We start from the raw sequence: 27,980 nt of genomic DNA, 5'->3' as shown, positions 1-27,980 counted from the left end.
TCTTTATATTTGAGCACTATATTCCATTGGTATCACCAGGATGATTATTTATTTTTGTAATAATTTCAGTCTTCAGGTTACATTCGTATATAAATCTTAGAGACACTAACATTTACAGGATAATGACAGAATATTATCAAAGATTAAACACCTAAAAAACATCAAAATCAATAAGAAATGAGTTGTGAAATTACAAATTCTGGCCAATGATTCATTCTGGCAGAGTACAGCTGTCTTGGCATATAGGAGGGGGGAAAAGTGTTTGTGCATAGGAGAAATTGAACAGATAGGAGTGTTGAAGCTAACGCTTTTGAAAAAGGACGCTGACGTTCAGTTTTTAACCCCTTACCTCCCAGCCAAATTAAAATAATCAATAAAAATACTCAATGACAATGGATTATTATAGAACATGTAATATGACAACAATTAAAAATGGTAACTGACATGAAGGACAGAATCAAGAACTAAAAGGAGAAGGAAAAACAACAGAAATAGAAAAAAGGCCATTTGTACATGTTATAAATGAATGTGATTGAGGAGGTTTCTCCGATAAGTGATAGACAACCCAGGCTCCGATGGGAAGGCTAGAGATTGTAGGCATTGTGGAAGGGGGTGTGCATGGTCTCCTGTGTTCAGACCTCAGGCACAGAGTGATCCATCGAGGACTTCAGCAGACCACCTGACATCCTGCAATACACAGATTAGGGCTGTTATGGTCAGAAAAGTTTGCCAGACAATTCATTTTGATACATATTCTTCAGATTATTGATGTCACACTTCAAGTCATCATTTTAAATTCAGTGTAAATAAATACAATATTTATTAGGTGTCTTAATGTTTAATAACGCTATTTTTACAGTAAATTACCTACCCTAACCCTATGGGTAACTATAAGGTTATTCTGTGTCTACTCATGTCCCCAGCAAAAAAAAAAAATGTAATGTTTTTTTCTGTACAAAGACAAACATAAATAGTGATGAAAGCCAAAAAATGAAATGTCACAGATGTATATTTACTCAGTAATACACTATTTTGAGAGGGTGGTCAAAATTACATTTTCCACTCAAGATCTAGAGCCAAATTACAGGGGGGTAAAAATTACTTTAGAAAAAGATAGCAGCATCATTATTTTACTTTAACACATTGATAGGTCTATTAGTTAAATCTGTTCACAAGGCCTAGCTCGTGGTCTCCGCTCTAATTCATCCCAAAGGTGTTCTATCGGGTTGAGGTCAGAACTCAAGAACCCCACAACAAACTCACTCATTCATGTGTTTATGGATCTTAATTTGTGCACAATCATGTTTCGAACAGGAAGGGGCCATGAAAATTGGAAGAATGAAATTGTCCAAAATGTCTTGGTGTGGTGAAGATTTAAGGGTTCCTTTCACTGCCCAACCCCTGAAAAACAGCCCCACACCATAATCCCCCCTCCACCAAACTTTTACACTTGGCCAAATAGTCTGGTAAAAACTGTTCTCCTGGCATAAGCCAAACCCAGACTCGTCCATAGAATTGTCAGACATAAGTGTGATTCGTCACTCCAGAGAACATCTCCACTGCTCTACATTCCAGTGGCGGTGTGCTTTACACCATTGCATCTGACGCTTTGCATTGCACTTGGTGATGCAAGTCTTGGATGCAACCGCTTGGCCATGGAAACCCATTCCATGACGCTCTATGCACTGTTCTTGAGGTAATCAGAAGACCACAAAGTTTGGAGGTCTGTAGCTATTGACTACAGAAAGTTGGCGACTTCTGTGTACCAACCCCGCTCTGTGATTTTACATGGCCTACCACTTTGTGGATGACTTGCGGTTGTTTCCAATTGCTTCCACTTTATAATACCACTAACAGTTGACTGTAGAATATTTAGTAGTGAGGAAATTTCACGAATAGACTTATTGCACAGGTGGTAATCTCTCATGCTTGAATTCACTGAGCTTCTGAGCGTCCCATCCTTTCAAAAATGTTTTTAGAGGCAGTCTGCATGCCTAGGTGTTTGATTATACACCTGTGGTCATGGAAGTGATTGAAACACCTGAATTCAATGATTTGAATGAGTGTCCCAATAATTTTGGCAATATAGTGTAGTTTAGTCCTATAGATATGGGGATCTCAAAGCAGCTCTATGTTCAAATTTCATCACTATTATAAAAAATATTAATAAAAAATGTGAGTTGACACGGAAAATGACCCTTTAGTCAGTACATGTTAAATATATAATTACACTGTAGCTAACAATGAGTAGTGCTGACATAAATAATTTTTAGGTGTTCATGTTGCAAAACACTTGGACTGCTATTGAGGTGGGACACGGGGTAAAGTTAGGGAGAGTTCCGGTGGTCTGGATAGTAGAGCAGCACAATTAATTGTTAAAAAAAATTGTTCTCCATTCAAGCACCCATATAATCTTATTCCTAATTGACAATAGTTAAAGCTTGGATGTAAACACTGATGAGTATAGTAGTAGCGATCAAAATAGAGGAAATCACCTTTTGAAAGTAACTTGATGCTTTAAATAACGAGTTATCAGTTACATTGTTGCACCAGTGGGTGGTGACAGGTGACTTTAAAAAATGCATTTGTCGAGAGATTTGTTCAAAAACACTAATTTGTGCAGTAATGAAAGTTTTTGAGTGAGTCATTGTATCAATCATTTAAACTGATTTTTCATATTAACTAAAAATATATATTTTTAAATAAAATGCAGAAATTAGCATTTTGTCAAAGTCTAGTTAATTAGCCTGTTATTTTGTTTAGTTGTCAAATCAGAATCATGGGAAAATCATGATCTCTATAAAAAAATATATAAATATAAATTCAGTAACACTTTATTTTAAGGTTCAGTTATTAACTAGTTGCTTATTAGCATGCATATTACTAGGATATTGGCTGTTTATTAGTACTTATAAAGCACATATTAATGCCTTATTCTGCATGACCTTATTCTACATCCCTTAATCCTACCCAATACCTAAACTTAAATGCTACAAAAACTACCTTACTTAGTAAATTAGGAGTTTATTAAGGCAAAAGTCGTAATTAATAGTGAATATGTGTTTCCCATACTAAAGTGTTACAGTGTTACCAAGAATTCTTCTCAATTAATCCAGAATCATGCAGCTCTACAGGGTAGGTTTAACGGTGGGTAAAGTTATAAGGGAATACAGAAATTATTTACAGCTGTAATAGCATGCAGGTTGTTTTTAAATACAATTCAAATACTTAGTTGAAGACATTTAATATAGAGTGGGACCATACTATTGTGTGAATCAAAAATCATTTTTATAACTTTTATACTACAATTACTAGATCACTTAGGAGTATAAAAAACGCTGTTTCTCACTTCTTAATCATGTGCTCATAGATGAACTTAGGCATGATGGTGATGGTCATGGCAGTGGGAGACGTGGTCAGGATGTCCTTAATCTGAGTGTCCTGGAAACAGGAAACAAAATACTTTAGTCCACAAATCTCAAAATGATCAACTCAATTGATTTCTTACATTAAGTGATAAAATGGATCTCATACTTGCGGTCTTATATTAAAATATTTCAATATGCATTTATTTTTTTACTTATGGGCTTGTGTAATATTATAAAGAAAATGTGACATGAAAAATGGTACCAGGACATGACAGATTTAACCAGATTCACAGGCATATCCTGAAAACACTACCGTGACTAGGGATGGGCACGAGTACTCGACAGAGCGCACTGCACTGATACTTGGAATCACTTTGATCATGAAATACAGTTAAGAGCAAGACGTGCAGTGCCAATCGTGACATAGCATTATAATAGAGACAAGATTGTGATATAATGTTGTAAGTTCTCTGTGCTTTAGTTCCCAGTGTATTAGCTGTTAAAGGAAATCCACAAAGAGAGTTACATCAGAGCGGTCAAGTTCACTTGCACACACGTCCTTTTCTGCGGATGCAAATTGTAAGATTAGTTTTATGCTGTCTATATCTGAATAATCTCATACAGGACGCATTTGGTTGAGTTTAATAACCAGCTAGCAATGCGCTGCCGTTATAATGGCTGCTGTTCATTCTCTTCAGTTTCAGCTCAAATGCAATGCCCCGACATTATTGACTCTGGGTTATTATAGATGGTTTTATTCTTTTTAGATAAGTTTATTTATTTTTCAAAATCATCGATGATGATATTAATGCAGCAGTGGTATATTGTTCTCTTGTTTTTTAACAGTAGACCTATGTTTTATTTAAAGTTGTTTCTCAGTGATTGATTATCGAAATGAGAAATTTACAAAACTGCCCATCCCTAACCGCGATCTCCCTCACCTTGAGTCCAATGACGTTCTGGCCGTTGATCTCACAGATGTAGTGATCGGTGAGCAGGCCATTGCGGGCAGCAGACCCATCCTTGACTAGAGACGTGATGCGCCCGGATTTAAAGATGAAGCCCACATGGCCGGAGCTGTCCTTATGCATGGTGACTGTGCGCTGGAATGGTCTGGAACAAAAAATATGATACAAGTTTATTACTATATGCATCATGTGAGGCATTATGTTAAATACCAACATGAATTTTGTCCTGTGGCCATACTTCTAAAACTTTAAATGTTTACTACTTGTAAGTGCCTTACTGTTTTTTCAAAATTCTAACTATCACCTTGCCATAGATGTTACAGAGCTCAACTTGAATTGATTAGGATCTTTCCTTCTTTTCATATTGAATACATAGAAATACTACAAACACCAGGTGGCAGCAAAGTACTATTCAGATATAGTAATACACCTGTCATGCTGATTCTGTTTAATTTATAGGAATTTAATTTAAAAACTATAGCTGACCCCAAAAATTATAGCTGACCCCAAATTTATGATCGGTAGTGATCCTTTATAGATAGAAATGACTGACCTGTCACGGACGATGAGCTCAATGCGTTGTTCAGCTGCTGCCTTCAGAGCTTTGTGGGCTTTATCTGATTTCCAGCCAGCAACATTCTGCCCGTTGATCTGCAGAACCTGATCTCCAAAACGCAGACCACCCAAAGCCGCTGGAGAGTTTGCCTGCACTAGCTGGACAAACACTCCCTAAAGAGATAGGAAATGACATGCATGAAGATAATGACACCGGATGCTGTTGCTCATAACAGTGACACATATTGCTGAGAATGAGGGTGTATTGACCTAGAAACTATTACCAATTAACCTACATACCAATTACTCACTCAAAACAATACATCACAACACCAGTCATGACTCTGAGAAAGTGTTTAATGCGAAGAGCTCTACTCACATTATCAATATCTCTGAGTCGGAGGCCGACCTTTCCTTCCTGGTCTTTGCAGATGATGACCTCACGAAGACCTGGGCGAATCTCTGCCCTCCTGATACCCACGTCTGCACCAGTCACGGGCCGCACCATGCCACCCACACAACTTGGCACTGCCACTTGCTGCCAAGAGAGAGAAAACATTTTAATTTTAATATGTGCGAGTGTACCGTGACATACAACAGTAACATTTATTTCTCTAGAATCCGCTCGTAAGGTCTGACATCACGCATCACTGTTTCCAAACCCTTGTCAGATATCAAAAGCAAAAAACAAATGGTACTAATATACACTCATAGTGCACTGTAAAACTACAAAAAGAAGATTTAGATTCTGTCTTGTTTAAGCTAGGTTCTACATTACTATTAGAGTTAGCAGATTTGTCAGTGATGGAAACCAGAATTTTCAGCATCATTACTCCAGTCTTGTCACATGATCTATCTAAAATGCTGATTGGTACTTAAGAAACTATTATTATTATTATTATCAATGTTGAAAACAGTTGTGCTGCATATTTTTGTGCAACTGTGACCCCAAACGTAATGGTAGTGAATATAAATAAAACATTTATTTTTGGCATTTATGCCGTTATGATAATAGCAGTGAAAAAAAAAGTAGTGTGAAGTAATAGGAGAATAGAGGGGGGAACGGATCAGGAAAGGACCACAAGCCTGGACTTAACTCCGGAACTCAGATCACTGCCCACGAGGGTATGCCTCTGATAAATACTTTGTTATATAAAGTTGCATAAATTAGAATTAGTTAATATGTTTAAAATACTTTAAAATGGACAACAGAATACTATTAACTATAAACCATGTTAACCTAAACCAAGGTCAATACAAACTGTTGTTATTGATATCTAATGCATTAACTAATGTGAACAAATGAGTTACCAAATAAATGACTGATTAAATCTTGTGATTTTCAGTGTCTTTTTAAGGAATGAAAACAAGATGAATGCTATGCTTTTTAAGCAGTGATGATGAATGATATCAAGCAGTATTAGTGAAAAGAAATGCATTTCTAGTTTGGTATTGATAAATGGATACTTGAGCCTAATTGACTGGGCTGTGATGCAAAAAAGATTGGGAGATGCTGGTTTAATGTTTAGTACTTTGAACGCAGAGTATCATTTTAAGATGCCTTTAGAAAGCAGCCTACATTAGCAACCCTCCAACACAGGCCTTATGGTGCATGAGTCATTCCTGAGCTCTGCTTCCAGGAATGATGCTGAAAAGAATTATGGGTTATGCTAAGGCACCCTGTAGCCAGTTTGAAGTATTCAGAAAAAAGAAAAGGAAAAAAAAAACACCCACAAACATGGCTTTTTCAAAACTTACACAATTGCCTTGGCTGCTTTAACTAAGAAAATATTGTACAAGGCAACAGTGGCAGGAACGGTAAAACAGGTCGAACAGTACACTAAACCAGGAGAGTGGTTTAGCTTGCACTGCTAGGAAAGCATTTGAGACTCTGAAATGTCATTGTTTGCATACTTCTAATATTTGCATACGTCTAATATATTGGGCCATCCTTAAAAATATTTTGGTTTGCAGTAACAGTAAAAAAAATTAAAAAAAGGGTCGGTAGGTAGGTCTATATTTTTTTTTTTTCAAATTTTAATACAAAAAAAAGTAAATTTTTGGTGATGGTGATTACGTAGGTATGAATTTAAACAAATTGGCATATCGTGACATCACTGACTGGGTCTTCAAGCCGTGCCTTCGGGTGCATAGGCTAATTGCCGGCTATATAGACCACAAACAAATTGAAATATTTGTCAAAAACATGTTTATTGCATAAATTTCAGGTGCATTCTTTAAGAAAAGGGTCCAACCACCAGCTAGCTGTCATTGACTCAAAGCTGTCAACCCTCCCTTTTTTTCTGGGTTTCTCACATATTTTAGCTCTTTTCCCGCTGTCTTCAAGTTTTAGTATTTTCCCGTGATATGTTTCTTATTTTTACGCTCGATTGTGTAAAAAGGGGTCGTTTTACGCTCGATTGTGAACACGCAACTATCTGTGTCTGTCTCTGAAGTGGCTTGCACTTCTTGCCAGACCAACGCATCTGGTGATATAGACTAGTGCATTTGAATATTAAAAAGCAAAAAGTTGTTTTTATGAATTCAATTAATTAAGTAGCTATAACCAGCTATTCAATCAAGAGCAGTGAGTGAGTCCTTATCTTTTGTTTGACAGACAGCAGTAAAGGCTACTGCCCCTTTAAGACCTAATACAGAGATATGCTCGTCTTTCTTAACTGTATAAAGTTCTCTTAAGGCATATATAGACTGTCTGATGGATACTCATCAAGATCGACATGTTGACATACTTTTTGTGTGAGTTTGTCCGTTCAAACGCAAGACTTGAAAGAACTCAATATTTGCGCGCTGTGAGACGTGCGCGCGCTGCGCACAGAGACAGATCTTCTCTCACTGCAGAGGGTTCTCATTCGCGTCTTCTGGCGAATATACTGAGTGATGATGGCGAAAATGACTGGTCATACGGCAGCACTCGCATGCATTGAACACAGTTTACCAAGATAGACCGTTTTGCCCACTTTTTCTTTTATTATCGCTGTTGTAGTGCACGTGTATCCATCGACAGAACCATACATAAAGCATTATTTTTCAAGTTACAACCAGTGCCGCCGCTCCCATCACGCACAGTTGAGCAAAACACACGCTACCCATAGCAGCGTTATGACAACGACATTTCAGACTGACAGAGACAAGATAAACGGCTTTTCCACCATTTGTTACTGTTTTGTACACGTTGTTATATTAATTATAATTCAAAATATGTTTTATTCGCCACAATATAGTAATGATAAATGTTGAGAGGGGCACTTTTGATTCATTTTCAAAAAGGACAGGGGCTCAAACCCCCAAAGCCCTCCCCTCTGCAGTGCACTTGCCTGGTGTGTGTAACGTGTCCATGGTCCTCCTGACTCCTGTCACACAATGCGGCGAAATGTCCGACAGGGCTTTAACAGTCTAACGTTACAGTGAATGAGAGTATGAGCCGAGCCAAAACGAACGCACGTGCAGGCCATAGTGTGACATCCGTTAACCATAGTGTAAACATAGATGACGTCACGGGTTTTTCTATAAACGAAAGAACGTAGCCTTCGTTTGTATGTAGACCCAGGCAATTTATACATTTATAATACTTACTAAAATATAATTCATATTATTTTATTACTGTTGTATTAGTTGTTTGAAAAGTAAAAAAAGAAATTGGTCGGTCATAAAGCCAATTTACAACCGGCAAGTCGGTCGGACTAAAAGGGAAAAAAAATAAAAAATTGAGTCGGTCCTAAATTGACAGGGTCGGTCGGGTTACGGCAAACAAGAATATTTTTAAGGATGGCCTTACGTGGCAATAATTAAAATAGGGAAGAGAGGCCAAAATTGAAACTCTAAAAACAAATGTGTACTCAGAGACAATGACCGTTTGTACGTCTGTTTTGTCATTTGTACTTCTCAAAGCACACATTTATGCCATTCTAAAGCAACAGAAATATGCACACTTACACTGTCAGCCACCGGGACCAGCGCAAGGTTTCTCTGGACCTCATCGCTGTTCAGACTGAGGCCCATATAGTCTCCCAGCTCCTCAAGATTCGGATACAGAGCTGGAGGGAAAGAGAGAAAGTGTTTCACATAGAAGTTTTGAAGTCCCTATATGATACAGCACTAATACATATGCTAAAACATACTAGCATAGTAATGATTAGCCATTAACCTGCTGAGTTAATGCTAAGAGTTTGCTTTTTGACAGCATCAAGCAAGTGGAAAAAAACAGGGCATAGAAAAACAGAGAACTGTGAAGAACACACAGTTTAAATGTTGACATGCAGTCATCCTAGTCGCTGGTTTTAGATTCAGGCCATGAATGTTTCCATCCAGTAATTATTTCCTGAGTTGAGTCATGGCTACAATGCTTGCTTCTCTTCCTGCTGCTTTCTCCAGCGCTCAGATAGGAAAATGTCTGCCTGTGAAACATGTTCCTTCCTACACAATCACTAGCACACCAGTCGGATTTCTACACTGGGACTTTTTTTTAACTGGGATTTTCCTACCAGGCAGGCAGGCAGACAGACAGACAGACAGACAAACACACACACATATATATGCATATACATACATAAATAAATAATTATAAATTATATATTATATATATATTAGGGCTGTCAATCGGTTAAAATATTTAATCACATATAGTCATGAGTTAACTAGTGATTAATCGCACATTTTTATCAGTTCTAAATGTACCTTAAATTAATATGTTTCAAGTTTTTAATACTCTAATCAACATGGGTATGGACAAATATGCATGCTTTATGCAAATGTACGTTTGTTATCAGTGAAACCGTACTCAGAGCATGTAGACTAGACATGTATCAAAGTTCACAGATGTTTTTCAAATAACTTGTTCATGTCTCTTAAGCCTAAACTTAAAAATTCTGAATAAGCAGTGATTTCTGTCATTTTAAGAATATAAATAAAGGGAGTTTTTACACTGGCATTTTAGTTCAGAACAGGGCACAGTTCATATGAAAAATTGGTAATGTGAACGCTGTTATGCGGACCTGTGAGCGCACCAGTACCACACCATACCTGGAGGAGGTCCATATTCCACGAGTAGGAATATAGTGTGGCCCCTTTAAGGGATGCGCATTCCCTATCTAACTGCCAGTATTTTATGTGTGTGCGCGCCAAACTGTGCCGCAGTTCACGTGAACATTGTGAGAAACACGAACATGGGAGCGCTCTTGTTCAGAAAAGTAACCTGCGTATTCGTTTTAGCCGATTGTAATGTATTTAGCTGAATAAAACATGTACTGTAAGTGGTGATGGTGTTAATGATTACCTTGGATATGAGCGAGAGTGAGCTTGCAGTGTTATTAACGCATTGCACATAGACTGCAGAGAATGTCAGTGTTTTCTTTCTTTCGACCTGGAGTCTAAAAAAAGTTAAGCAGAATATATTATATAGATTATGTAGGCTATGACTGCGCTTGTTTCAGAGTAGTTATTGTTAACCCTTTTCTTTCCCTATTAATGTTTGCTGCTGCATCCTTTACATCTATGGCTGATCTAAATTTCTCCAACTGTAGGCTAGGCCATGGATCAAAAAGAAAATGCGCGCTGCATTGTTAAGCGTGCTTTAAAAAAAATTGTGCCGTTAAAATTAATTTGCGTTAACGCATTAATTTTGACCGCCCTAATATATATATATATATATATATATATATATATATATATATATATATATATATATATGCATGCATGCATGTATGTGTGTGTATATATATATATATATATATATATATATATATATATATATATAAAAATGTGAACATCTTTGTTAACTATAGAATGTGAACATATCTGACATCCGTCAAATAGAGTGATAAGGATGGGAGCACAATTATTCTTATTCCAAAATATGTTACAAAAATATTTGCATCCAAAAGTACAACCACGTCAAGAGTGTCCTGGTCCACTTAGTGTTCACATTGGTATTTTAACACCAAACCTAAAGATCCCGAACCTAAAAGGCATAGGAATACAAGTTCACAACCTGATTGGTCGACGTTTATTAAAGGTGCCCTAGAACGAGTTGAAACAATATGTTAAATTGTTCTCTGATATCTACATAGAGGGTATGTGGCTTATTTAAGTCATTATTGTCCAGATACAGTTTTACAGGTCCATTTACAACCCTAGAAATTGTCCCTATGATGTAATGCTCTGTTTTTGCCTTATTTGGAAGAGTCATTCATATTAATGTTGAGCTCTGCTCTGATTGGCTTATTTCTGCAGCTCACACAAGTTCAGCGAAGCGGCTCGTGCGCGAGAGATAGCTTGTGTGCATATGGTTGCCAGATTGGACATGTTTAGGTAAAACACCGGATAGTATACGTGTTCTTTTCACAGAAAAGCTCTGTTTGGGGGATTTAAATTACTGAAATCTGGTAACCGCAAGCAAGAACGCTCTTCCTTCCCTCAGACAAAACCAAAACCAGTGATCTTTTTTCGTCAACGATATTGCATGTTTATATAACGTTAGTCACAATGTGGGCTACGCAGTGACTGTGATGTACTCTGAAATACAAGCATGCAAAAACATCATACTTAAGTTCTCAAAAATATAAATATATATATATATATATATTTACAAAATGAATAGCCTTGTCAAATGTTTTAACTTATATGGTGGAAAAGGTGACGTTTGCTAGAAGGATCGCGTGAACGATCTGTACGCAAGATGCTAGTACAGTAACATCAGGAAACACCAAGTACCATACAAAACTAAATAGTGTCTAATGACAAAGGTTCATATTATTTTGTATTACAAAATACAACCGTAACCTGTCATTAGACACACTATTTAGTTTTGTATGGTACTTGGTGTATTCTGTTGTTACTGTACTAGCATCTTGCGTTATCTAGACAATGCTGTCTCTCTAAGAAACTTCCAATTGAATCAGAAATAGTTTAAACAGTCAATAAGTGGATAAAATCGCTACTTACTGCTTGTAGGAATACAGTTTAAGATGCTGGGCAAAGCTTGATTGAAATGGCCCGAACAAACAAATGATCTTGAATAAAATTGTTGTGGTATCCGATTATAAACATCAACCATGACTGTTGACATTTTTTATGTGTGGGAAGGGTAGAAAAGTCCTCACGTTCCCTGCACAGCCTGGATCATGACATGCTTGTCCATGAGAGCTGCCGTTTTCACTATCCTTGCGTGTCACTAGTTTACCTGCAGTCTCAATGATTCGGCTCCGTCAGTTCCGCCTGACAATGAACATGTTTGGACGGATGCAAATGTTGGGGGTGTACATATTAATGATCCCCAACGCTTGCATCACAGTTGGCGTTATGTTGGGAATCACTTATTTTCTCGTGGTGTTGTTCATGCACGAGATTTACATATGAAGGAGGAGGCAATGGTGTTTGAGACTCACAGTATGTGATGTCCATGTACTGAACTCTTATATTTCACTATGGCAAGGTTAATTCAATTTTTCATTCTAGGGCACCGTTAAGTTAACTGTGCAATGGAACACACCGAACATCCAAAACAATGCTATGTGCTGGGCTAAATGCACTTGTATGTGTATATGATGGTATTTTCAGATTTTCGAATAGCAGCTTTCACACTTATCCAAAAGAACCGCACTAAGATAGATCCTTTTAATCGAAGTGTGAACACCCAATGAGCAAAACACAACCCAAATCTCTTCCCCCAATTACAACAGCACCATAAACTGCAATGTGTATTGCTGCCAGTAACAGCAATATTGACAAAGTTTGTTCAGATATCCACCGTTTAATAATAAAAAAAGTTAGCAAACTGTTAGAAAACATAGCAAACTGAAGTACGTACAGAACCGTCATTTCTGTGTACCGTTACACTCTTAATAGATTGTTACTTTTTTTTAGGATTCTATCAATATACATATATCATATTATATATGCATAACTTGGATATAGTTTGTACATATAAAATAAAACTACAATATACAGGTCCTTCTCAAAAAATTTGCATATTGTGATAAAGTTCATTATTTTCCATATTGTAATGATAAAAATTAAACTTTCATATATTTTAGATTCATTGCACTCCAACTGAAATATTTTAGGTCTTTTAAATATCCCCCAGGTCAAGCGACTTTTGGGCTACAGAGAAGCAGCACTGCACTTGCTCAGTGGTCCAAATAACTTTTTTCGGATGAAAGCAAATTTTGCATGTCATTCGGTAATCAAGATGCCAGAGTCTGGAGGAAGACTGGGGAGAAGGAAATGCCCAAATGCCTGAAGTCCAGTGTCAAGTACCCACAGTCAGTGATGGTCTGGGGTGCCATGTCAGCTGCTGGTGTTGGTCCACTGTGTTTTATCAAGGGCAGGGTCAATGCAGCTAGCTATCAGGAGATTTTGGAGCACTTCATGCTTCCATCTGCTGAAAAGCTTTATGGAGATGAAGATTTGGTTTTTCAGCATGACCTGGCACCTGCTCACAGTGCCAAAACCACTGGTAAATGGTTTACTGACCATGGTATTACTGTGCTCAATTGGCCTGCCAACTCTCCTGACCTGAACCCCATAGAGAATCTGTGGGATATTGTGAAGAGAAAGTTGAGAGACGTAAGACCCAAGACCCAACACTCTGGATGAGCTTAAGACTGCTATCGAAGCATCCTGGGCCTCCATAACACCTCAGCAGTGCCACAGGCTGATCGCCTCCATGCCACGCCGCATTGAAGCAGTCATTTCTGCTAAAGGATTCCCGACCAAGTATTGAGTGCATAACTGAACATAATTATTTGAAGGTTGACTTTTTTTTGTATTAAAAACACTTTTCTTTTATTGGTCGGATGAAATATGCTAATTTTTTTAAATAGGAATTTTGGGGTTTCATGAGCTGTATGCCAAAATCATCAGTATTAAAACAATAAAAGACCTGAAATATTTCAGTTGGTGTGCAATGAATCTAAAATATATGAAAGTTTAATTTTTATCATTACATTATGGAAAATAATGAACTTTATCACAATATGCACATTTTTTGAGAAGGGCCTGTTTAACTACAGAACAGGAGAAGGTTTAACAACATTCTAAAAACATATGGCCTTTGGACTGCTTTAATGTTAAAAAAATTAGCTTCAGAGACAATTGTTGAAACTACAGTTCTGTGTGAGTCACCACCTTAAAAACAGTTTTACATTCTTGTTGTGTAATATCCTGGCAGTGTCCTGCAGAGGTCTCACACAGGGACACAATGAGAACGTATAGGTGGAAGGCAGTGCTGCCTGGATAAGAGGAGCTCAACTTGAGATTTTTTTTTATGCTGAGATTAACAAAAGGACATAGGAAAGACTGATGCACTGTTGTTGAATTGCTCCCAGATCCCCTAAGGCATGTCTTCATTTCCTGTTTGACAATCGCACAAAACACTGGCATGCCTCCAAAACTCCAGAAATGAAAGAGAGAATGGCATGATAATAGAGAGGGAAGCAAGACAGACGGCTTAAGAAGCATTGAAAGAAGACAGACGGGCAGAGCCCAGTACTCACTGGAGCTTGGCATCCCCTGTGTGGCAGGATGTGGTTGGTAGGACCCCTGAGTGATGGCTGGGGTACTGGAAGTGGCATCAGCAAACTGGGATTGTGCCTACAGGAGCAGACCACATGTGAACATCAAAAATAATTCAATACTAGACCTTTTAAAGTGCCCTAATCATGTAGACAGTTACTGTCCCGTTAAAAGCATTTGTTTTTAGTATCAAGTTGAAATAAAATCAAATAAAAATGAAGGTGATATTAAATTTACAAAAAAAATAAAAAAATACTAAAACTAAAAATTACAGAAGCAAAAAAATTATTAAATAGAAAAGCAAAATACAAAAATAAAAGGCAATTCAAAATATTAATAGATAGATAATAGTATTGAAATAGTACTGCTTACCCTAATGACCTTGTCCACTTTAAGGTCCTCTAGGGATGGGTACAATGACATCCTAGAAAAAAACAACAAAGCATGAAAAGGGGGGAACAAGACAAGCACAAGAAATCATGCTTTCAGTGAGCAGAGCTCAGATAGAGCCATATTGCCTGAGTTTGTTTTTCAGCTGAGCTGACTAGCAACACCATGACACCAACGGGAATTGAAACCTATACTAATTAGATGGGATAGATAGACCAAGGAGTGTATTAGGAGCACACAGAGAGAGACTGCTGCTTTGATCAGGAACAAAAATACATCAGGATTCTCCATCCTGACTGACACCTTCATGAGTGATTCTCTAGAAATCAAACACCCCTACCACACACACACACAGATGTGTCACAGCTTTCCAGGCATTATCTTAGTGAAATGATCCACCTGTGAGTCTATCTGTGTCTTCTGCACAGTCATCCTAACATCAAATGTCATCAAATGTAATTTTAAAATGTCATTGACATAAAAAAAACACGCTGATAAACCAGCGGAAGTTATGATAACCCTACAATAACTCCAGCTGCACTTTTTTTCAGACATGAGTACATTTCACTTCACAACAGAGGAAAAGGCACATAAAACCCTACAACATTCAGTCCATGCAACAAAAAAAACATATTTGATTTAAAAGCCCCGCTTCCACCAAAATTACCCGGAACAATTTGTACCAGGAACTTTTTCCCCCCAGACCTGCTACTGTCTGCGTTTCCACCACGGTCTAAAGTACCATGAAGATTAGGCAAATTAGTCCGGTGATGTAGGACTGCGCGCGACTTGCGCAACACTATAGCCACGTTTACATGCAAACTTTTTTGTCATTCTGATTGAGAGATTTCGTGGACTGTTTACATTAGAAGTTATCTAAACCATTCTGGTGTTTACATGTGCTGACATTCAAAATCGCAATCATTTTGTCACATGCAGTTTGTCTGCCGCATCAAAAACGTCAACGCTGTTTCTCCACCAGCTGGAATGTGTTAACTGTAGCCATGGCAACTCTTAATGGCCCCCAGGACTAATACAGTATTATATAAGCTATTTATTTGTTGTAAAGTGTAAAAATCATCTCAGAAAAAAATGTATTCCTCTGTCAGGTGCAGTTAAAGTAAAAACTGCCTGGGGCAATATACGCTTTCAAGCTGTGCCATTATTCCAACATTATCTTCATAACTTCTTACGAAATAAAAAGTTTACCCCTCAGAAAAATGAACTTTCCTCTCGTCAACATTATAGCCTGGTAAGAGCGCAGCGCACTGTCACGTCATGTAAGGACGCACAATCAAAAGTAATCGGGTCAGGTCGTTTACATGGTGAAAAATAGATAATGAGTATGGAAGAGATTCAAGCTGTACTGCTTTTGCTGGTTATGTATTGGTTTACTAAAGAGGTAATTAACAAAATGGCGGAAAAGAGCACTAGCATATTCTGAAAGCTTGTAAAATTCTTTCTTTGGAAAAGAAAGCATCGCTACAACTTCAGAAAGTGACCAGCAGTGTTTTAGCAAAAATGTATGTCACAAATCTGACAATATAATTTTAACGTCAATGTAAACAAACAAAAGATGTAATGCCAATATTTAAATATTAACTCTTTGCTCGACTTAGTAATATTTATATCAGCCTAAAACTTAACATCAAAAACATCCAGGTAAACAAAGACACCTGAACTAGGGGTGGACGATTATTTTTGTTATTTTAATTTATCTTTGTTATATATATGCGAATATCACATTATTTAAGAAAATATTGTATATTGCACTGTTCTTCAATATAGCACAGCCCTAGTTTAAATAGTGCAACGGTGATGAAAAACATCACACAAACAATAATAATTCAAATCAATGACATACACAGATTCTATATTTATTCATACTCTCTTGTGGTGAAAACAGTGGCAAAAAATAGTGCAAACAGCAAAAGTAATAATCTCAACCATGTCTTCAGATTATACAAAATATTGCAAATAATTTGCAAATATAATATTGCAAATAATTATTTAATGATCAAAAATATTAGCAATATGAACTAAAACTTGCTAATCATGTGCGAATGAAAACGTATGAGTATATTTTTCATTTTAACTGAACTAAGGACTGGCAGTGGTGCTGCTTATGCTGCATTCCAGGCAGGTTTTTGAGCCCGCAAGTTACGACTTCAAACCACGACTCACGACTTTGTGGCGTTCTAGGCAAAGTCACAAACTGCCTGAGCATGAGGAATTGCAGTAGCTAGATGACAAAGCATGGCAGATCGTATGGGGTTTATGCTCATTTACAATTATTTATATTGACAAAGGTGCTGCTTGCGCCTTCTTATTTGAGAGAAAAGGAGGAGAAAAAAAGCTTCTAACTGGGAGTACATCGATCTAGTACGAGTTCACAGGTTTGACTGCGATTCCAGTGCACTTTCACGGTTAGAAGGTTGGAAAGACACGGCTTACAGGTTGCCTGGAACTAGGGATGACAATCGATTAATCAAATGCATATTTTATTTATTTTTTAATGCAGGTTGTAGTGTGAGTCTTGAAGCAATTAAACATTTCACCACCAGGGTGCAATATTTGACACCATACTCGGTTATCTGTGATCTTCTGTTTTGATTTCAAAAGAATACTCATGAAGAGGTCGCGGCAAAGTGTGGCATGGGACCATTTTGATTTAAAAACCGAAATACTTCACTGCAAACATTGCGATGCCATGTATAAGAAGTACAAATAGCCACGAGTCAAATGATCTACCACTTAAACAAAGTGCATCCGCGCTTAATGTCGGTGGCGGATCATCCTGCTGGAAAAGTTAGCGAGGAGGTAACGTTACCTGTGCATCCCAGCAAAGTCAGTCCCCTCAGAGCGGGTGTTTTCGTGGCGTGTCCGTTTTTATTTCAGTTAACAGGTTAGAGCTTTCACACTGCCTGCATGACGAGCGTCTCAGAGGTTGTGCCGAGCCGCGCCGAGAGCGTGTACGTGCTAGAGAACCAATGCCTATTTTTCACTCGACACGCGAGCATGTTGGAAGCGTTTTCAGCCAAAATAGAATAGAAAAATATGTTTATATGTTATTTTAAAACGAATGCACATTCATAAATTACATTTTGACATTTGAAAGTCTCTAGGTTAACATAAATGATATAGGCCTAATTGTAATTTAAAAAAAAAACAATTATCGATTTATCGATTTTGAAATATTGCACCAGTTACAGAACAAAATATTCGGTAGCATATTTTGCCTTCAATGTGTTTGCTGTATCAGTAGTCAATATATTTATGTTTTACATGAAGTAGGCTATAGGGCTTCCCTGTAAGTCAATAGCAGCAGCAGTGTCGCGTCAGACACGCTTCTGGTGTGCAAAGGCATAAAAAACGCACGCAACAGAAACCGCATACACACGCGCACATATGTTCGGTTTGGCTAACTGAACGTAGTTTACTTTCTGCCGCAAGTTGATCTTGTAATAAAGGTCTCATCGAGGAAAAACACGCTGCATTTTTGTATTCATTGCATTTTTGAATTATAAAATTTAAATAATTAATTTTATAATAAAAATATTAATAATTACTCTATATTCGATTGTTAATTCTCAAACGACTAAGAAAATTTAATCGAATGCCCATCCCTTCCTGGAACGCAACATAAGTGAGGATGAGCTGCTGAGTTCATATATATTTATCATGTTGTCGAACTGATTTGCTGAAATCAAAACAGACACAGTAATAGGTGAGCAGCAGCCAATGAGATTGCCTTTGCACTAGGGTTGTGCCGATAGACGATAGTATCGTGTATCGACGATAGGCAGAGAGATCGCCGAAAGCTGAAGCTGTTGGCGATTTCAAGGCGATATTTGGCTCGTTCCCCATGAATATAATAAATAAATAAAAATTATTATTAAATGAAAATATTATGATCATAGTTATTATTATTATTATTATCATCATCATTACATTAATTGTACTTATTCTGCTTAGCCTTACTATTCACATCAACATCAAAGCGCGTGGTGTTGCACTCACAGGCTATGTGCCGCATATATACTGCGAGTGCAACACCACGCGCTTTTAAAATGTAAAAATGAGTTACTCTTCAGTGAAAAAAATGTTTTTTTAAAGACGAAAAAACTACATAGTTTCAGAATTTAATTGCAAGGTGATCAACCTAGCCCTATATTCACAAATTCACATAAGCCACGGCGAAAACGGCATCATCATCATCAGACTAAAGCATTTTTTTTTTCATAAATGTACATTTATTTTATACTTATAATAATACAATAACAAATTGCTATATTATAATTATAGGCTATAGCCTATACATTTGAACAGAGCAATCAGTCAAAAAGTAAAAGCAGCTTTATTTCAAACGACTTAACGACGGAACAACAATGAACAAAAAATATTGCACTGGCCGTTAAGCTAAGATTTCTTGTTAAAGTGCAGTGAAATACTTAAATGTCAGCAGACAATGTATTTTCTAATAATGTGTTTTAGCCCTTGCCCGCTGCATGGGCTACATAAATAAATAGTCCATTAAAATAGACAGGCTGCGACACCAGGTTGACGGTAGCCTAAAAATAATAAATAACGAAATAGGCTTTAATAAATAAAAAAAACACAATGAAAGAACTCAAATAAAACGGCAAAACAATTAAATCACCTCAAATGTATGGCTACTCGAATGAACTTATTGCTAAAACAAACACAAGGCCAGAAACATTTAAGACAACAATTATTGTTATGCAATTCAGGTATCTATTCCCAAAAATGTTTTGTATAAAGAAAACCAGCTGGTTTGAGAAGGTTGCGGTGGGGAGTTATGTTGCCCGCTGCACTGAACACGCGTTCCGATGGAGCCCGTTTCACACATACCCCGTCTGCAGTGCGTGTGCGGTGCGTATTTTTTTCCGTAGCCTACCCATGTTAACGGATGACAGCTGTCACACTGCACGCGGGTGCTGTCCGTCAGTCCGTTCCAGGAGCGGTGCGTCTGCAGCAGTGCACGGATCGTTTTCGTACCGAGGCTATTTTTTTGCTGCGCTGCGTTGCTGCATTAAAACGACAGAACATTGTTCGCATTAAAATAAACATGTACTGACGCGAAAATCTAGTAATTTAACCACAGATGCGTATAACTTAAAATATAGGCCTACTCTTGTTTCAAAGTCAGCACATGGCTTTTTTCCTCAAGTTAAGCAAGGAAACGAGACTGCAGGATTTCCTTTAAAAGGTTTAAAAACGAGAGAAAAGACGAGAGTCGGCTGTTTTTGAATAGCCTATTGTAAGTTTCTAATTTAAAATGTTTGTGATTTAGGCTATAACCTATGTTTAAATGTTTTGCCACTTGTGTGAGCTAAATCTAAATATGAATAAATTAATTGAATAAAATGCTGTTTATGTAGGCTAGTGACGAGCCATGTTCAGTAAAAACTTTTGGATTTTAAATAAAAAATAATGAATAAATGCTGTGTTTGTGGTATGCAACAGCGGACCAGTTGCACACGGATTGCTTCACGGATGAACCTAAATAATACAAACACAACACATCTGGTTAACTAGAAGAGCATCATTTCGTTTGTTAAATAAGAGGCGATCTGGCGCTCGTTGCCGCTGTTTTCAGTGCTGCAGATTTCTCTCGTGGCTCGTGCATGTGCAGAGCACTTTAATCTAACTTTTGTATTCGTTCCGATAAAATCACGAAACAAAATGCACAAAAACTGTCCCTGCTCTTCATGTACAATCAATGATGATATTCGGTTTTAATGAGAAAAAAATACGAGGATTTAAAGTGTGCAAATCTATGCCTTTATTCACGTGAAAAATCTGGACACTAACGCTATATTGTGTTTAGATGCATCCCCTTATAATACGCCATAAAGTGTGTATCATATGCACACAAAAAACTGCGTAGCCTACCATTTGTAAGCCAAAGCTCATTTTGACGTATACATTCCACGAGATTGCACACTCGTACTAGACGCATTTTCGTGAGACTGTCCCACCCACTTTTTAAAACAAAGTTATGCCACTGAATGCTCCGCCCCGACGCGATAAGATCGTGTATCGGCGATCTCACAGGCTGACGATATGACGATTGGAAAATTAGGCATATCGCCCAACACTACTTTGCACATTAGTTTCTTCTTGTTCACAAAGGCTGAATAATTCCAAATGAACGCCGTTATTTTACAGAGAAAAAAACAACAACAAAGAAAATTGTTAACATGTAGCACATAATTTCTATGTGGTATAAGACTCCCTCGCTCTCTCTTGGAGCGTGTGAGATTCACGCCCGGAGTGCTCTCATTTAATGCAAATGTAACATAAAAATACATTTATAATATATTAAAAATAAACATACAATATTTTATTTTATTTATTTATTTATTTACAGGGACAGTGCATATTAGTCCCTAGACAGATGTCATCCTAAAAGAGAGTAAAAAGTTACATTTTACATAATATAACAACTACAATACAATTTAAACAAGCACTAAGTAAAGATGTACAACAAAAACACAGACCAACATCAGAAAAATACATGACCACATACACACAAAGCAAGAAGCAAGCAGGAGGCAGCGAAAACAGGTCTAGTATTGGGCTAATGTTGGCAGTTCTGATTATCAATTAACCATTGCTTTATCTGAATCTTAAATGTACTGTATGTGGTTACATTTCTAATGTATAAGGGGGTGAGGTTCCACTTAGTAGCAGCTTGAAAAAAAAAGCAGTTTTGCCAAATACACTTTTCCTAAAAGGAATAATACAATCTCCCCTCGCTGCACCTCTGATTCTGCTATAATCAGTCGTTTGAATGTTAATAAACTGACGTAGTGGAGGGGATGATAGACCATGAATAATTTTATAGAAAAAACATAGATCTGCAAATTTTACCATGTTTTCCCAGCTAAACAATATGTGTTTGGACATGTTGGACAATGATGAGGAATGCATGGTTTCTTATCCAAAATTTTTACAGTTTGTTTGTAAAGTGATTGAAGAGGTTTCAGAGATGTGACACTAGCTTGTGACCAAATGGGTAAACAATAATTCATATGTGAGAAAATCATAGAGTGCATGCACATTTTTGCTGCCTGTGTGGACATTTGATGGCGAATGTGTCTGAAGTTACTGACATTGAATTTGATTCTTTTACAGATCATTTTTACATGTGAATTAAATGAAAGCTTTGGATCAATTAGAACCCCCAGATATTTATATTCTGACACAATCTGCAGCCTTTCCCCTGAGACAAAGACATCAGGCTCAGCAGTAAAGTTATTTTTTGACTTGCTGAAAAACATTGCTACTGTTTTCGATGCATTTTAACCAAGCTGTGATTTTAACCATGGAGTTAGTGAGCTTCTCAGATACCCGAGAGATGTTACTGCCATGAGCATAGACTACAGTGTCATCAGCATACATCTGAACAGAAACATCAGGACAGACAGACGGGAGATCATTCATATAAAGTGAGAACAACAAAGGTCCTAAATTTGATCCTTGAGGAAGCCCAGTGGATAGACTGAGGGCCGCTGATTTAAATGACTGGACTCTAACATGTTGGGAGCGGTCAGTGAGGTAAGACTCAATCCATTGAAGTTAGGAAGTTTTCAGTTTTTTGTTTTCAGTTAGGCTCTAAAGCCAAACTGCATAGAGTGGAGAGCGTACGGTGTGGTATTCAGATGGTTAATAATTTGTTTTGCTATTAATTTCTCTGCAATCTTAGACACTGTAGGCAATATACGTATGGGTCTGTAGTTTGATATGGAATGAGGATCTCCGCTTTTGAAAATGGGAGCAACAACAGCTGGTTTCCAAATGCTTGGAAACAAGTATTGCGAAATGGACAGATTAATAATCTTGGTAATGGGGCGTGTGACTGTTATACTGAGCTCCTTGAGCATCACTGTATCCATACCAAAAATATCTTTACATCTAGATAAAAAAATAAAAAGTATTTATAAAATTTAATTTTATATTTGATCATATTAATAATAATGATAATAATAATGATTATTATTATTATTATTAATATATGTAAATTATATCATAGCAATAGCTTTTCATCAAAAATAAAACTGGATACATAATATTCACCCAAGATTTTAAAGATGTTAGTGAACATTCTGAGATGAAGTTTTTACACTTCCAGAGTAGACATACTCAAGCAAGCAATTTTGGGATTAAAAGACGTCTAATAGCCTTCCAAACACAACTCTGACTCTATAGGCTAAAATTTGACAGTGAAAATGTCATAACCATTTAACCATAGACAAATAATAGACTAGTCATCTAGAACATGTCAACGAAATTAAAACAAACACCTAATAACTGTTGACTTTGCTTACATGGAATATCACATCTCGTAAGTTTTTTGGCAAAAATGACATATAACCAAATTCAAGTTTATTTTGGCTAGAAGTGGGGTTACTCATAGCCGGACTATATCGGGTCTATAGTTAACCAAGACATTGAAATGTTGGCTACAGCTTGCTGGGAATAAAAATCAGTTTAATGAGGACTAGTTTATGATTTTAAAAAAGGACCTCACCTGAGCAGCCCATCCACATTTAACTAGGAACATCCCACCGTAAATCATCCCTACAAGAGCCAAAGCACTAACCATTTCCAAATCCAAACTAAATTAAACACTGCCTGGCTGCACTCTTCATCTTGTGGAGATGAGTGGAAGAGCAATGAGAAGTTAAGTGCTTCACTATGATCAAATCCATTACTGGAAAGGGAAAGGGGGAGAAAAAAAGAAAAGGGAAAGAAGGGAAAGAGAATGAGCCAGAGAATTACAAAGGACTTAAAGACAGAAAGGAAGACCAGAATGGAAAATATGAGGGAATGAATTGTAAGTTACTAGAGGAAAGGCCAACAAGAGAGGTAATACAACCATGTGATAGATGGACGTGTCCATTAGTCATAATCATATGACAGTGATCACATGACATATTGTGCACTTCAGCCAACAATACCACTGCCTGTAGATCATTGGGTTACTGTAAACGTCACAACAGCAGAAACCAAAATCAGATCCAGGAAACGACAGAAATGCTCAACAAGAGCCTAGAGCAATGCCCTACTGTGGATCATATGGTTAGGACAAAGACAAAGGTAATATAAAATACTCCTTTCTAACTATAAGTTAACATAAAGTAACAACAAAAAGCATGTTGGAAGACATGGTTAAATGTTGGGCTTCACTTCCCTGAAGAGACATCCAACATACTAATGTAAATAGGAAACGGGAAGTATTTAGTTCAAATCAGTCTGACTGGAGCACTGCCAGTGACTGGAAATGAAACAAACAGCCTGGAAACCCAGTCAAGTCTCTAATGCATGTAGGAACATACAGGTTTACAAACAGATTAAAGAGACTGGAGCTGCTTGTGCCATAATGTCAGATTCAAGATTAAAGCTAAAGCACATGCTCCTACACGTCCACATATCGCACGAATCTGTGACATGCTCACAGACAGACATGACCACAAAAAAGTTAAAAAAAGAAAACTCTAGCCCACACGCTCATGAATAAACTCCCACACTAAGGCACACAAAACAGCTCATGCAAAACAACACTCTTCACGTCATACAAAGACCGTGATATGTGAAAGCAAACACTGAAATATCTGCTTTCACGATTCAACCGCAACCAACCAATGTCATAAACAGACACTAATATATCAGACAGGCTTCTAACATACAAACACGGCCTCTCATTGCATAAAAATGTCTCTGTGGTACTAAAGGGCCATTATTTCCTGTCAAGAGCACTCCAATAAAATAGAGGTCTCCAATTGTGGACTAATGGAGACAGTGAGCAATCTTCTCACAGATATGTGTGCCTCTATTGTTTGAAGCTCAATCTAGATCAGCTACTTGCCAGAAATCAAGTGAATTAACTGTGGACAAGTGCGTCATAAATCAAGCAGGCATAAAGGACAACTATGAGTCTCATCATTGAGGTTATGAGTCATCAGAGGTCAACACCCGTTTTGAGTGTAATTTTCATTCAGGTCACAAAGAAACGAAAAGTAGCTGCAGTTTTTTTTTCTTCTTCCACATTACAACGTCCATCCTAGTAAATTATCAAAAAGTGAACAAAATGAATGGATGGAGGAGAATCTGAACGTGAGCTTACATGTGATTATTTCGAGATTGCAAAAATGGATGAGGTTTCTGGCACACATCAATGGGAAATCAATGATATTTTAATTTAAAATACTGAGGTGAAAATGAAAAAAAAAAGACAGAAACATGCACGGATAAATCATTCACAATAAGATCAATACATTATACAAAAAACAATACAAAAACAAAATGCAAATAAAATGCAAATAAATATGCAACTAGCCTAAATTTCAATATCAATAACCCTGTCGGTTATGTATTACTTTAGTGTAAACATGAATAGATAACCAACACTGAGGAAAGAGTCACTTGAAACTACTGCAAGATAATGCAGAAGAAGCAGAATGATTTTTGCACTGCTTAAATCTGGTTTAGATGGCATCTTGGACTAAATGTGTACTTTTTTTCCTCGCAATCTATAGCAGGAAAATCACCAGAGCAAACTTAAGTTAGGGGCAAAGCCAGTGGATAACTGTCCGGTTGAATGGGTGAGGGGCCTTTGGTATGAGGGAGAAACGGGCAAAGCTAATTTTCAGGCAGACTGAATGAGTGCTGAGCATAATAAACGACTCTCCCATGGCAACAGTCTGTAACTCTATTGACTGAGTCCAGCAAAGGATTCATGTTGCAATATCCCATCCACGGCTTCTAAGGATATAGTATGCTGCTGTCATTAACTAAATATGATATATTTTATTTTGACTACTGCAGACTCACTCTATCCTAGTGTTGTGACATAACAACAATGACAAAATGATGTGCCTAATTCCAGTGGACTGATGTCATGTGGGAAAGTCCCTTAATCCAAAAAAAGACAAGAAAACTAGGTTATAAGCCTTTTTAGTACGTATTACTCCTTTGTTTGTCTCTTTTCTGCTGTTCAGTCATCAATAATTCAGTTATTTCCATTATGTGTTTATTGACTGAACATGCAGGTATTATCGAAAGTAAAACTTGTTTCCCAAGAAATAACGTATGCCCATAGGTTTCATATGTCAGTGACACATATCCTGGAAATAACATAATTCTTCATTAACAACGTAATACGCCACACGAGAAAACGCCTGAACATTTTGGTTGAATATTACGTGGCAAACATCTAACGTTAACGTTAATCGACATCTTTAACGTTATGTGTTTCACTTACAAACTATATGTTATGAATGTTTACTGACTAACGTTACACGTGCATTTAGAGAGAGTCGAGCTCACACAAATGGGATTTTTCTTCCCCCTCTCTCTCATATAAGTTACTTTTATAAATATGAATCTAACAGTTTATCTGATGGTGACTTTATAATTTTGTTCTGCTTTAAAACACCCAATAACTGTAAACAAAGGAAATCAAAGCACATGTCAACCGTTTTAAAATATAAACTAATGTTTTATACACCATGACACCATAAAGTAAGGAAAAATTAATCAAAATATAAGCAATCGGACTGACTGTATTTGTTGTGTTTAGCTCTCGAGCTAGTCGGTTACTCCGTTAGCTATGCTAATTACACGAATAAAGTTCGCCTCCTTTCTCCTTAAAATAATGGTCAGGTAACGTTAATGTTTTATATAAATAAAAAAGATAAAAAATATACCGGATTGTCGAACTCGATAAAGCGAGCAATAGCACGTCTTTGTTCTTCGTGTGTGTTAGCAGCAGCCTGGTTAAGTTTAACGTTAGCTTTGGTTAGCCAGCGAGTCCCACATACCTGACTGAATAAATCACTCTAAAAATAATTAAAACAACAACATTCGGTTTAACGTCTTACCTTTCGGCTTTCAAACGAACGACTTCTGAAGAAATTGGGTAAATGTAACGAGAAGGAATGTAAACAAGCTGAGCACAGTAGATGGGACCCTTTTCCTCTTTAGGTTAGAGCCGAAGTGAACAACACAGATGGGAGGTGAGCCGCGAGAAGGAGTGTGTGCGAACAGTTTCTAAGGCTTAGCTTTACTTCCTGCTATAGACTTCATTTTGTTTCATGACGTTCACTTCTCATTGATCGTAGGAGGCTTGGCTGCAACTTCGATTTATTCTTATTCTTACTCATTAACTTTAGCTAAGTCATTCTGACTGCCAAAACTAGCTTGGTAACAGTAATTACTCCAGTTAATACTGTAAAATCATTGGGCTGATCTGAAATCTCGATATTATTGATGGTAGTGGTGGTGCAATACAGAGTTAACAGTTATATCACATTTACTAGTTCATTAACTAGAGAAAGACTATTCAAATAGCCTATGTTTTGGCAGATTCTGTCTAACTTGATGCTAAACAACATAAGTGGCTGGTTGCACAAAGCTGGTTTCAGTTATAGCCTACCCAGGAAAGTTCGAGATTAGTTTGAGCAAACTCTGGTTTTTCGGGCTCAAGAAGGTGGTATTGGATTTTTATCAGTTCAACACCATGGTAACTGGCTGCTCTTGAGCAGGTTTTATTCTGGGTTAGAGATCTCAAACTCAAACTGGATTCAGCTGCAAATAAAGACGCAATAAATACACACACTGTATGTACCTCTCATTCCAAATTAAAGTAGTTTATAATGAAAACACTTTAGAAATAAAATTGTGCATCTTTTGGTGCTTATTATTTATTATTTTAATATTATATGTATTATAATCACTTTGAATATGAATATTATATTAATTGACAAGTAGCCAAATATTAATATAACTATAATACATACATTCATAATTCTTTTAAACACCATATATTAATTTGAGCTCTTTGTGAATCTATTATTAATAGGCATATTTATTTGATTCACATCATGCATTGATTGATATAGTCAGTTATTCTTTCAGTTGCCTTCTCAAACTGTCGCTCCTGCAGCAGCAGTGTTTATTCCTGCCTTGTAAACACATTTAATTTCATGATAATTTTCAAAACGATCTCTCAATCTTCAGAAGAGAAGTGAATCAAAAGGATACTGTGATTGGCTGTTTGCCGCACGTGTCACACTTTCAGATGCATGCTGCATGCTTGAGAGTTGATGCAAACTCTGTATTAAACCTGAGTTGACAGAGA

General features: G+C 37.1%; 1 protein-coding gene across 1 annotated transcript; it reads right to left on the bottom strand.

Annotated features, from left to right (window-relative positions):
- Positions 1 to 21: 21 nt before the first annotated feature.
- On the bottom strand, positions 22 to 26,894 carry sdcbp2 (syndecan binding protein (syntenin) 2). The gene is made up of 9 exons (XM_067446557.1): positions 26,722 to 26,894; positions 14,795 to 14,846; positions 14,404 to 14,500; positions 8,846 to 8,946; positions 5,271 to 5,429; positions 4,890 to 5,065; positions 4,310 to 4,481; positions 3,350 to 3,441; positions 22 to 687 (listed from the first exon to the last, which is right to left on the bottom strand). Exons 2-9 carry the CDS (start codon positions 14,843 to 14,845, stop codon positions 633 to 635), a joined length of 903 nt encoding a protein of 300 aa, XP_067302658.1. The 5' UTR covers position 14,846; positions 26,722 to 26,894; the 3' UTR covers positions 22 to 632.
- Between the last annotated feature and the right edge of the window lie 1,086 nt (positions 26,895 to 27,980).

This window comes from Pseudorasbora parva, chromosome 6 (assembly GCF_024679245.1).
Source record: "Pseudorasbora parva isolate DD20220531a chromosome 6, ASM2467924v1, whole genome shotgun sequence".
NCBI classification, from domain to species: Eukaryota; Metazoa; Chordata; class Actinopteri; order Cypriniformes; family Gobionidae; genus Pseudorasbora; species Pseudorasbora parva.
Note: the sequence above shows the minus strand (reverse complement) of the source record. Positions and strands in the feature narration are given on the sequence as shown.